Source organism: Sinocyclocheilus grahami, unplaced genomic scaffold (assembly GCF_001515645.1).
Source record: "Sinocyclocheilus grahami isolate Dianchi unplaced genomic scaffold, SAMN03320097.WGS_v1.1 scaffold1398.1, whole genome shotgun sequence".
Taxonomy (NCBI): domain Eukaryota; kingdom Metazoa; phylum Chordata; class Actinopteri; order Cypriniformes; family Cyprinidae; genus Sinocyclocheilus; species Sinocyclocheilus grahami.
In genome coordinates, this window is record NW_015506577.1 from 312,104 (window position 1) to 324,603 (window position 12,500).

A 12,500-nucleotide genomic window follows, 5' to 3' on the forward strand; every position below is an offset into this window, starting at 1 on the left:
TTACTTTTTCACGTAGGGCCAGGCAGGTTTGGGCAGCTTTTTTCCCTTAATAAATAAAATCATTATTTAAAAACTGCATTTTGTATTTACTTGCATTATCTTTGTGTAACATAAAAATTTGTTTGATGATCTGAATCTTTTAAGTGTGACAAATATGCAAAAAATTAAAAAAATACACTTTTTCACACCACTGTGTCTATATATATATATATATGTGTGTGTGTGTGTGTGTGTTTTAAACAGAAGGCTTTGGGTTTCATTACACGATGAATATTGAAAAACAACAACACAGAAGCAGTGAGCAGGACTGAACAGCATTGGTTTATTTATTTATAAATCATTTACAAAGTAACAAATCAGCTCATCTTACAGGACACACGCCTGCTTCAAACGATACATTGTGTTTCAACTATGTGGTTTCCATAGCAACCCTGTTATTCTGGCGTCCGCTCGGGTTTGATGACGGACAGTAAATCATCCATGCGCTCAGTCACATTAATAATGTTCAGTGTTCAAGTACAGAGCTCAGCCAGCAGCAGTAGTCATTAGTGATCCACACAGAGCTAAGAACACCGTGAAAAACATCTGCATAAAAGACAGACCTGTCAGCACAACAGATATAAAATCATGCAAACTGACAAAATAAAGCAAAGAAAGAGAGAAAGGGTCTGTTTGCATCACGCTCGCGACAGCAGCTCCTGCGCTCGGCTCTTGGCGGCGGACGTGGCGTCCTGCAGGTAGATCCAGGTGCTGTTGGTGAAGGATCTCAGGTGCTTCTGGACGCAGTGCAGTGACACCTCGCCGCTACAGACACACAGAACACCAACACATTCACATGCAAAGCCATCAGCCAATCAGAACAGAGCTTATTTGCATATCGAGGTTCTAAAGGTGAAACAGCAGGAACTGCAGCTGCACACTATCCGTCCTAAACAGTGTTTAAAAATAGAATGAGTATGTTCCAAATCATAGTATGTTGAAAAGAGTATGCAAAGATGGTCTACTACTACTAGTGCTAGATTAGATCGATGCACAAAAAGAGTGCAGAGTTTTAGGGCGTAGTCTAAGCAGGTGAATCAGTGCATCATGAAGGCTGGACTGCTGTTGTGTGTGTTTGTGAGGTGTTGTGTGTCACTGACTCGCAGGACTCCTGCAGGCTCCTCCAGACGCTCTGCAGCGCTGCGCTCACATACTGCAGCAACGGGACGAGCACACGCTCCTGGACATACAGCAGCAGCTGCTTCACATACTCCAGCAGCTCAAACACGCTCTGCGGCGTGTGCGCCTGGACCTGAGGAGGTGTTAACATGAGCACAAACCAGCAGCACTACTGCCGTCACCAAAACACTACCCCATTACCGAAGAAACATTTGAAGTACTAAAAGAACAATTATTATAAACTATACAAACATAATTAAGAACAAAAAATACAAACATAAAATGATACTAAAATAACACTGACACAAATACATAGAGGTTTGTGTGAGATCTGCTTGTAACTTATTTTATATCATTTGTAACTGGTTGTAATATTTAATATTGATATATTATTTGTACTATATACATTATAATATAATGATTAATACATATATATAGTTTTTTACTAAATAATAAATAAAAGAGCATTTTAAAGACCACAATCACAATTGTTATGAAGAAAAGCAGCACAGAATATGTGCTCTAAGTGCTGACCCATTGGACGAGCAGCGGCACGTTCTCCTGCAGCCACAGCCAGAGCTCTGCGCTCCTCTGAGCGAGGAAGAGCGCGGTGACCTTCATCCGCTCGCGAGCGTCCTCCAGCAGCGGCGCAGTCGTCTCCAGCGCGCGCGAGTAATAGTGCGGCATGTTCTCCGTCAGCCAGCTGCAACACAAACACACCTGAGTCAGCTGACACGCAGCAGCAGGGCTAGCACACGCCTGACGCTAGCTCACCTGACGCTCTGCTGGCCGCAGTGTGACGCTTTACTCCAGGCCTGCTGGGACACAGCCGTGACCCCTGACCTCTTCAGGCACAGCGCTGTGGTGGAGCCGGCGAACGACCCCTGCGACCGCACGTCATGCGCGACGAAGCCCGCCACGAACACCAGTAACATCATCAGCATGCGCCACCACGGGAAGCCCCGGCCGCGCATCTTCTGCTGCAGAGACTGATGGGAAACACAAGCATGACGCGCAGTACAACATCTGAACAACAGCTGAAATTATATATTTACTACATTTCAAAATAATCCTTTGAACCTGAACTCTAAATAAATCTGTAATATACAGTGGGTATGGAAAGTATTCAGACCCCCTTAAATTTTTCACTCTTTGTTATATTGCAGCCATTTGCTAAAATCATTTAAGTTAATTTTTTTTCCTCATTAATGTACACACAGCACCCCATATTGACAGAAAAACACAGAATTGTTGACATTTATGCAGATTTATTAAAAAAGAAAAACTGAAATAACACATGGTCCTAAGTATTCAGACCCTTTGCTCAGTATTTAGTAGAAGCACCCTTTTGAACTAATACAGCCATGAGTCTTTTTGGGAAAGAGGCAACAAGTTTTTCATAGATGCCTCAGTCATCTGGTAAGTTTGTGCACTGGGAATCTGTTGTTTTTTTAAATACAAGAAAACGGCAAATCAAAACACTGCCAAAATAAAAGTCCGACACACTGGAAAAAAAAAAGAAAAAAAAAGCAATAAATAAAAAATATATATATCAGCAATTTCTTATTTTCATGCAAAGTACTAAAACTATATAATAAATAAAACTAAATACTAATCTAAAAAAATTTATACTCAAACTAATAAACGATGAAAACACAACAGAATAACTAAAACTTTAAAATTAAAACGAACACAGAAAACCTAAAATAAATTCAAAATAGGACCAAAGATAGTGCTGATTTCACACGCATGTCAAAACGGCATCAAAATAAAAGTCCTGCACGATGTCAAAATACATATCAGCCAAAATATAATGAATTTACAACAGAACTGACATTTTTTTAATAAAAAGAAAAGCCAAATATTGGCTGATATATTGTCCTTAGCAATGTATTGATAATATATTCAGTCAAACCAAAATTATTCAGACTCCAGATATAATTTATACTAGTGTGTGCAGTACACTATAGTTCATTTCTGTAAGTGAGGAACCATATATATCAAATATAATACATACTGTTTAACATGTATATGAAGCATCAGTAAAGTCAACGGGTTGATGTGTGTGTGTGTGTGAGCAAGCGAGCGTGTGTCTGTGTGAGAGTGTGTGAGTGAGTGAGAATGAGTGAGTGAGTGTCTTACGTGGCAGAGCGAGTTGCAGTCGCTGATGTGCTGTGTGTTTGTGCTGCTCTGCAGCTCGTCATTGGTCACTCTGAACGACTGAATGGTGTCCTGAAGGTTTTTCTGCAACTAAACAACAACACATGATGAGCACAGGCTACTAGATCTCGCTTTATTTATTTAACGCCACATCAGCAACAAAGGCTGCATTCATGGCCAAATCAAGAGTTTCTAAAAGTGTCCATTAATGCAATTTATGAAAAGAAATGTTGCCTAATATCATTTAAACAGGACATGGGAATAAAATACACTGTACAGTGAAGAAAGAGTCTGCTGCATGAAGAAAAATAAATCACATGCAGGCAATTCTTTCTCTTTCAGTCAACAGACTCTGGTGTGTGTGTGAGTGTGTGTGTGTGTGTCTCAGACTCTTACCTTCGGTGGAAGTGTTCTCCACGACTTCAGCAGGTGACTCAACAGAAGACTGAAGAGAAAAGGAGAAAAGCATTAATGAAGCATTCAGTCCAGTCCTCCACAGGTGTTTAATGGTGAAAGGCTGACCTGGACTGCGGCAGGTGTTTGGTGTATAACTGCCTCCAGACGCTCAAACTCTGTCCGTCCACCGTCAAACACTCCGTCAGGCTCCGGAGCAGCTGCACACAAACACACAGCGAGAATCTCAAACAGAATCTCAAAGCTCTTCATGACAACCTAAAAAAATAACGGTGTCCCACCTCTTTCTTCATGGCGTCAGGGCAGTTCGGCGTGGCTCGGGACAGGAACGATGGGAAATACGTGTGCAGCGTCGATTCGGGTTTGGCTCCGAACGCCAGGACCTTGAGCCGCGGGTAAAGCAGACACAACTGCTCCTGCAGACTGCACAACAACATCAGGACATGAATATGAATCAGAATGTTAATTTAGGATGTGAATATGAACCAGGACGTGAATAATAATTGACAACAATCAGGACGTGAATCAGGATGAAAATATGAATCAGGATGTGAATCAGGACCTGAATATGAATCGGAATGTGAAACAGGTCATGAATCTGAATCAGGACCTGAATATGAATCGGAATGTGAAACAGGTCATGAATCTGAATCAGGAAGTGAATATGAATCAAGACGTGAATCAGGAAGTGAATATGAATCAAGACGTGAATCAGGAAGTGAATATGAATCAAGACGTGAATATGAATCAAGACGTGAATCAGGAAGTGAATATGAATCAGGATGTGAATATGAATCAGGAAGTGAATATGAATCAAGACGTGAATCAGGAAGTGATCTTTCTTCATGGCGTCAGGGCAGTTCGGCGTGGCTCGGGACAGGAACGATGGGAAATACGTGTGCAGCGTCGATTCGGGTTTGGCTCCGAACGCCAGGACCTTGAGCCGCGGGTAAAGCAGACACAACTGCTCCTGCAGACTGCACAACAACATCAGGACATGAATATGAATCAGAATGTTAATTTAGGATGTGAATATGAACCAGGACGTGAATAATAATTGACAACAATCAGGACGTGAATCAGGATGAAAATATGAATCAGGATGTGAATCAGGACCTGAATATGAATCGGAATGTGAAACAGGTCATGAATCTGAATCAGGACCTGAATATGAATCGGAATGTGAAACAGGATATGAATCTGAATCAGGAAGTGAATATGAATCAAGACGTGAATCAGGACGTGAATATGAATCAGAACGTGAATCAGGAAGTGAATATGAATCAAGACGTGAATCAGGAAGTGAATATGAATCAAGACGTGAATCAGGAAGTGAATATGAATCAAGACGTGAATATGAATCAAGACGTGAATCAGGAAGTGAATATGAATCAGGATGTGAATATGAATCAGGAAGTGAATATGAATCAAGACGTGAATCAGGAAGTGAATATGAATCAAGACGTGAATCAGGAAGTGAATATGAATCAGAACGTGAATCAGGAAGTGAATATGAATCAAGACGTGAATCAGGACGATGATCTGTGCATCACACAGCGAATCTCACCTCTGGGACAGGGCGTTTTTGGGCATGTAAGCAAAGTCCAGCAGCGGGAAGAACTCCTTCGGCCCCATGATGCCGAAACCTTTGGTCAGGTTGGCATGAAGACTGAAACACAGACACAAATAACCTGAGCTTCAGTTCAGACTATCCAGAACTCACAGTTATAACTCTAGTGAAGACTCACGTGAGGAGGCGCTCCAGATAAGCGATGGCATACGCAGACAAAGCCTTCATCCCGAGAACTGGAAGCATGATCCCCAACCAAACTACAGGACAAAACACACCATCAAAAACTACAGGACTGCTGCTTCCGTAAGGCATTCCAGATGTTATAAAGTTCATGCTAAATCCCAAAGAGAGATTGCAAAAGTGCAGTTCCACACATCAGCAGTTATTTCTCAATGATTTCTCAAGCTCTCTCTGGTCTTTGCCCTGCTTTCGGCGGAGCTCACCTCTGATGCCCTGGCTGAGGTCATAGAATCCCGCCTGTCCCAGAGCCCACATGATGGTCAGACACTTGACCGGCCGGTTCTGATGGGAGCGCAGCAGCTCCAGGTGCTGTGGAGGGGTCACACAGGGGGTCAGAGGTCACACGGGGGTATTATAGAGACAGAGCGACACGTGTCATAATCTGAAAACCACGCCCACCTGGGGGAAAATAATCCAACGCTCTCCATTGCGGAAAGCTGCCTCCTTGTCATTTCTGACTTATAACAAAAATCAGAACAATGCCTAAAAGCTGCTGTGTGACGAGGTGTACAGCAAACAAGCTAAAAAACCTAGAACTACGTTTTTATAAGCCGTTGACCCAAAAAACAAGCGTTTAAGGACACAAAAGTAGGGCACAACGTGTCATATTACTCTGAGAACTATGCCCACTGGAGGGAAACGTAATCGGCGACAGGAAACATACATTATTTCACCACCCGATGTGAACCTCAGAGGAGGAGATATATTGGGAAACTAAATTTTATTGGTCTATGTCAGTGCCCCTTACCTTCCTTTTGTTTGAGAAATGATCCAACTGAATGTCCCAACGTAAAATACCCCGGCATCTACAACTATTTGTGTCCTTAAACACTCGTTTTTTCTGAGTTCTGGGTTTTTTAGCTTGTTTGCTGTACACCTTGTCACACAGTAGCTTTTAGGCATTGTTCTGTTTTATAGCTTTGTTTTTATGCGCTCCGTCTCTATTGTTAAATAAAACAATTACAATTTACAAAATATCTTCATGGAACATGATCTTTACGTAATATCCTAATGATTTTTGGCATAAAAGAAAAATGTATAATTGTGACCCATACAATGTATTGTTGGCTATTGCTACAAATATCCCCCAGCGACTCAACACTGCTTCTGTGCTGCAGGGCCACATATAGAGGGGTCAGAGGTCACTGAGAGTGGCCTAGCTCAAACCTGGAAAAGTGAGACTCACGTCAGCGAGGTTCAGCGTGACGATCTGGGGCTTGTCCTGCATGAGAGCCTGGATGCACATCCTATAGCCATGCAGAGATTCACCTGCAGAAACAGAAGCAGAAGCAGCAGAGCTCAGCACTCACAGCTCGGAGCGGAGCGGAGCATCATGAACGCGACGGGTGCTATCGCCACTCACCGGGCTGTCGGTCCTGCTCTCGCAGCATCGTAAACACGCAGTGGTCGAAGAACTCGGGCAGCGCCTCTGAACATTTGCCCAGCAGGCTTCTGATTACGGCCCTCAGCTCCTTACCAGCGAGGCAGTATGGGTAATCTAGGCACACAAACTCAGATTAGATTTAGATATAATGTAAAACACAAAACAAGATAGGAACATATGCTCAAGAGCTAGACCTGCAAAAATTCATATATTTAATAAATATTACAATTGTGATTTTATTAGTCGTATTTGTGCAACATGTACTAAAAGTATTCTAATGTATTGATTTTTTAAATATTGCCAATTATTACAATGCGAAATTTGATTTTGCCAAAAAATGAAAGGAATTCTTGACGTTTAATTTGATTCAATTTTAAAAGATTAAATTGTTTTGTTTTATGCATTCATTTGATTTCCACTGTTTGATAAAATGATTTATTTTTCTTCCACTTGCAATATGATCTTTGCTTTCAATTTTTTGCCATAAAATTAAATGAACTGCTTAAATGTGATTTGATAATATTTTAAAAGATTAATTAAATACTTAAGAATATTAAATATGCATATTACTAAGAATAATTAAATATGCATTCCTTTGATTACCACCGTTTTTGATACATTTGTACTAAATCAAAAGGGACTTAGACATCATTTTGGATTATTAAAACGTAATTAAACCATTAAAACAAAACATGAAATTTTTTGGGGGAAAAGAAAAGATTATCAGGGTCCTATAAATAAAACTGAAGACTCTGAAGCATGCAGCACAACACACACTACATATTTCATTGATTAAATCCCTGCGGTGATGTTGATGGAGACTGACACACACAGACGGACCGTGAGCGTAGCTGCTGAGCGTGGGCTCTGTGTCCGGCGCTGGGAGCTTGTAGTTCAGGTATCCGGCGAGATCCTTCACCCAGACGGACGGATTCTCAGGAAACAGACTCTGACTCTTCTCCAGCTGCTGCTTCAGCTCCAACACATCCAGCTGAGAGACACACGCGTGTCAAATCTACAACAACTACATGCATACATCAGCAGGCGCTGTCGATGTGTGTGTGTGTGTGTACTCACGGCTCTGACAGCCTCCTCCAGGGTCTTGTAACGCGCAGGTTTGCCGCCGCTGCTGTTGGCGGGGGGTTTTTTGGTCTGCTTCGCTGCATTGGGTTTCTTCTGTTGGGTTTCGATCGGTGGAGGAACCTGCTCCTTGTTCTGCTTCTTCCCCATCTTCTCAAAGCCGTCATATATGGTCTCAGACATCACGTCTGCAGACGTCCACACAGAGAACAGAATGAGACAGAAGAGCGCTGAAGAGTCCTGACGACCCACGGCACACATTTCACAACTGCACACTCTCAGACGCCCGCTTCAGTGTCACACAGAACTCATTACAGGAGTTTTTTAAAAATATATTTTTATTTTAAATTAGTTTTTATTTTTAAGATTTAAGATTTTTTTAATTAATACGTTTAAAATAAAGTGAAATTTTAGTATATTTTAAGTATATATTTTAGTATCCTTAAGAATTTATTATGGGTTTTATATATATATATATATAAAATTGTCTAATCAGTTTTTTATTTTTGAAGATAATTTTACATTATTTTTTTTAATTTATGTGAAAACCTGAAAATTATTTTTTTATTTTAGTTAAAGGGGTCCTATTATACTCTTTTACAAAGTCTTGATCTTGTTTTGGGGGTGTACTAGAACAGGCTCTCAGACTAGGTTGTTTGAAAAACACGTTATTTTTCACATATTTTACATTATTACACCTCTCTCCCCAGTCTGGCACGAACGGCTCGAATAGTTCCTGTATCTAATGAAGGCCCGCCTTCTGAAATACGAAATGTGTTGTGATCGGTTAGCTGGGCCGGTGTGTGTTGTGATCGGTCAGCTGGGCCGGTGTGTGTTGTGATCGGTCAGCTGGGCCGGTGTGTGTTGTGATCGGTCAGCTGGGCCGGTGTGTGTTGTGATCGGTCAGCTGGGCCGGTGTGTGTTGTGATCGGTCAGCTGGGCCGGTGTGTGTTGTGATCGGTCAGCTGGGCCGGTGTGTGTTGTGATCGGTCAGCTGGGCCGGTAAATAAAATATCTCCTTTTGAAGTGGACTTTGAGCTTTGTAACTTGTAACAGTTATTAATTTTATTTCAGCTTTAATTTAGTTTAATATAGAAAATAATAAATGTAGCTTTGGAAACTAGCTGAAATAAAATCTTCTTTTTCTTTTATTTTAAATGTCCCATATTGTCAAAACTGAAATGTCCTGGCTTTTTTCACGATTACTGAGGTCTAGGTGCTGTGTAACTACCATATAAGTTTCAAAACAGTCAGTCCACAGTAAAATGCACACAGTCTGCATAAAGTAGCTGTGATTTTTCACGAACCGTTGTGACTCCCGTAAAAAAAGTTGACATCAGAACTACACAGTCACCGCCTTCAGTCACCACCCCGAGCACCGCCCACCGTCCCACTCTCCTTTTGCCAAACCCCCAGACAGCTATTGCTGAGCAACAACAACACGGAAACATGTCGAGAAAACGCTGTTCAGTCTGGATGTCAGGAAACGACATCATTGCACAGTAGGGCTGTGACGGTCGCCGTGACAACCGCAGCTCACGTGACGTCACACACTCTATAACAAGCATAATACAACGTTTTGTATACTAGTGTAATAATAGCAACAGCTGCAAATTGTTTTATTTAGACTATAAGTCTATGCTAATTCACAAATTACCTCAAACGCCATACACGGCGTTTGATTCTTTAGATTGGCAGGTTTGAGCGCAGGAAAATACCGTACAGAATACAGAAACCAAATACTACATCGCCAATCTGGAATCATTTCCATTCATGTAAACCCAGCCGCATTTGTACAAGTGTCTTCAAGTTCACGTGATCGCAAACGCTCGGCTGGTCTGGTTTTTATTTTATTTACTGCATTCGGTGTTTGACGCCGATTCGGGGTCTGAGCTCGGCCGGACAACATTTCCCTCAGCAGTGACCATCATTACCGGTGTTTCTAATGACCTCACTTGTGAGGATCACCAATCCACAGCAGGCTACAGCATACACGACCCTCGTTACCTGTGGTTGGCCTGTCCGTGCGTCACTCAGAAAACAACAGGCCAATCAGGAGAGAGGCTCATGAATATTAATTAGACAGGCCAAAATCGACCTGTTCTCAGCAGAGCTCCTGAGAGAGGAGCTGTAAAAATATATCGAGATGGTTTTTGGTACTTATACCGCAAATATATGAAGACTTTGGTTCCAAAACGCGATAAAACGTCATTTTGAAAAAAAAATAGTTTCCGCCAAAATCAGAATTGTATCTGGTTGGTACGGAAAAGTAATTTTTAATTTCGCCCAAAATGCGATATCCGCCGAGTTATTCCGTCATGTTTTCTCTCTTCCCCTTCTCTGCAGAATGCGCTATATATCCGCTCAACCAATCACAGCGCACCACTCCACGCACTGTAGCTCCGAATACACCCCGCTTCCTAGTTCTCCTCATCTACTTTGTGATCAAACTTAGGTAAATGCGTGTGACTGTCCCGCGCATCTGGTCAGTAAAGCGGTTCTGTGATCAGTAGTAAACTCCGTCACGTGCTTTCAGATGGAGCGGCGTTTACTACACTGAGCAGAGCCCTGCAACATCGCGCTAGGGTTAGCGCGTATTCGATTATGAACGTGATATTGCGTAGCTTGTCAGTGTTTTTATTTATGCCATTAATGTTTTACAGCGCACAGCACTAGTCAGCTAAATGAACGTAACACGGCAAAGACTGATGCACTTCTGGAAGCCGAATGCGAGGGGAAGGCCATTTCGGAATTTCTGTGGTCTAATTGTTGTTCATGATTCAATTTTATTTTATTGTTGCAATTAATTTATAGCATTAGCAAGATGACCCGCTGAATTATTTTGGGAGCTATGACTGATTGAATGCATTTGTAGTGCAGTGCCTGCACATGAGCTTGGTGTCGATGTCACAGGTGGAGTAACCATGGCGTGCAGTTTCAACATGAAAAATAACTTCTATATTGATTCAATGGATTTATTGCATTTTGGGGGAAAAAAATAATACAATTTTATAATAAATCTCGGATTTGAATTTTTAATGTTATCATAACCTACAGATGCTACGTGAAAGCATTTGTACAAGTGTCTTCAAGTTCACGTGATCGCAAACGCTCGGCTGGTCTGGTTTTTATTTTATTTACTGCATTCGGTGTTTGACGCCGATTCGGGGTCTGAGCTCGGCCGGACAACATTTCCCTGAGCAGTGACCATCATTACCGGTGTTTCTAATGACCTCACTTGTGAGGATCACCAATCCACAGCAGGCTACAGCATACACGACCCTCGTTACCTGTGGTTGGCCTGTCCGTGCGTCACTCAGAAAACAACAGGCCAATCAGGAGAGAGGCTCATGAATATTAATTAGACAGGCCAAAATCGACCTGTTCTCAGCAGAGCTCCTGAGAGAGGAGCTGTAAAAATATATCGAGATGGTTTTTGGTACTTATACCGCAAATATATGAAGACTTTGGTTCCAAAACGCGATAAAACGTCATTTTGAAAAAAAAATAGTTTCCGCCAAAATCAGAATTGTATCTGGTTGGTACGGAAAAGTAATTTTTAATTTCGCCCAAAATGCGATATCCGCCGAGTTATTCCGTCATGTTTTCTCTCTTCCCCTTCTCTGCAGAATGCGCTATATATCCGCTCAACCAATCACAGCGCACCACTCCACGCACTGTAGCTCCGAATACACCCCGCTTCCTAGTTCTCCTCATCTACTTTGTGATCAAACTTAGGTAAATGCGTGTGACTGTCCCGCGCATCTGGTCAGTAAAGCGGTTCTGTGATCAGTAGTAAACTCCGTCACGTGCTTTCAGATGGAGCGGCGTTTACTACACTGAGCAGAGCCCTGCAACATCGCGCTAGGGTTAGCGCGTATTCGATTATGAACGTGATATTGCGTAGCTTGTCAGTGTTTTTATTTATGCCATTAATGTTTTACAGCGCACAGCACTAGTCAGCTAAATGAACGTAACACGGCAAAGACTGATGCACTTCTGGAAGCCGAATGCGAGGGGAAGGCCATTTCGGAATTTCTGTGGTCTAATTGTTGTTCATGATTCAATTTTATTTTATTGTTGCAATTAATTTATAGCATTAGCAAGATGACCCGCTGAATTATTTTGGGAGCTATGACTGATTGAATGCATTTGTAGTGCAGTGCCTGCACATGAGCTTGGTGTCGATGTCACAGGTGGAGTAACCATGGCGTGCAGTTTCAACATGAAAAATAACTTCTATATTGATTCAATGGATTTATTGCATTTTGGGGGAAAAAAATAATACAATTTTATAATAAATCTCGGATTTGAATTTTTAATGTTATCATAACCTACAGATGCTACGTGAAAGTTTGAAAGAGAATAGTGTTTTTTTATTTAAAATAACAAAAATGTTTTTAATGTTGATATATATATATAACACGCGTTCCTCTGAAGATAAACAGCGAGTAAACCAGGTTTAGACACACGGGCACTCCGTGGTTTGGC

At 41.7% G+C, this 12,500-nt stretch overlaps 1 protein-coding gene across 1 annotated transcript in view; it reads right to left on the reverse strand.

Moving 5' to 3' along the window:
• Positions 1 to 302: 302 nt before the first annotated feature.
• Positions 303 to 12,500, reverse strand: part of tmem214 (transmembrane protein 214) — a 12,560-nt gene continuing 362 nt past the window's right edge. Inside the window, exons 2-16 of the mRNA XM_016256144.1 lie at positions 8,007 to 8,197; positions 7,770 to 7,920; positions 6,909 to 7,043; positions 6,732 to 6,814; positions 5,749 to 5,854; positions 5,481 to 5,562; positions 5,300 to 5,401; positions 4,014 to 4,155; positions 3,841 to 3,932; positions 3,715 to 3,763; positions 3,301 to 3,408; positions 1,933 to 2,147; positions 1,693 to 1,861; positions 1,140 to 1,291; positions 303 to 804 (exon numbers count right to left, since the gene is read on the reverse strand). Coding sequence (XP_016111630.1) covers positions 678 to 804; positions 1,140 to 1,291; positions 1,693 to 1,861; positions 1,933 to 2,147; positions 3,301 to 3,408; positions 3,715 to 3,763; positions 3,841 to 3,932; positions 4,014 to 4,155; positions 5,300 to 5,401; positions 5,481 to 5,562; positions 5,749 to 5,854; positions 6,732 to 6,814; positions 6,909 to 7,043; positions 7,770 to 7,920; positions 8,007 to 8,197 — 1,904 coding nt within the window. The 3' untranslated portion in view covers positions 303 to 677. The remainder of the gene's footprint in view (positions 805 to 1,139; positions 1,292 to 1,692; positions 1,862 to 1,932; positions 2,148 to 3,300; positions 3,409 to 3,714; positions 3,764 to 3,840; positions 3,933 to 4,013; positions 4,156 to 5,299; positions 5,402 to 5,480; positions 5,563 to 5,748; positions 5,855 to 6,731; positions 6,815 to 6,908; positions 7,044 to 7,769; positions 7,921 to 8,006; positions 8,198 to 12,500) is intronic.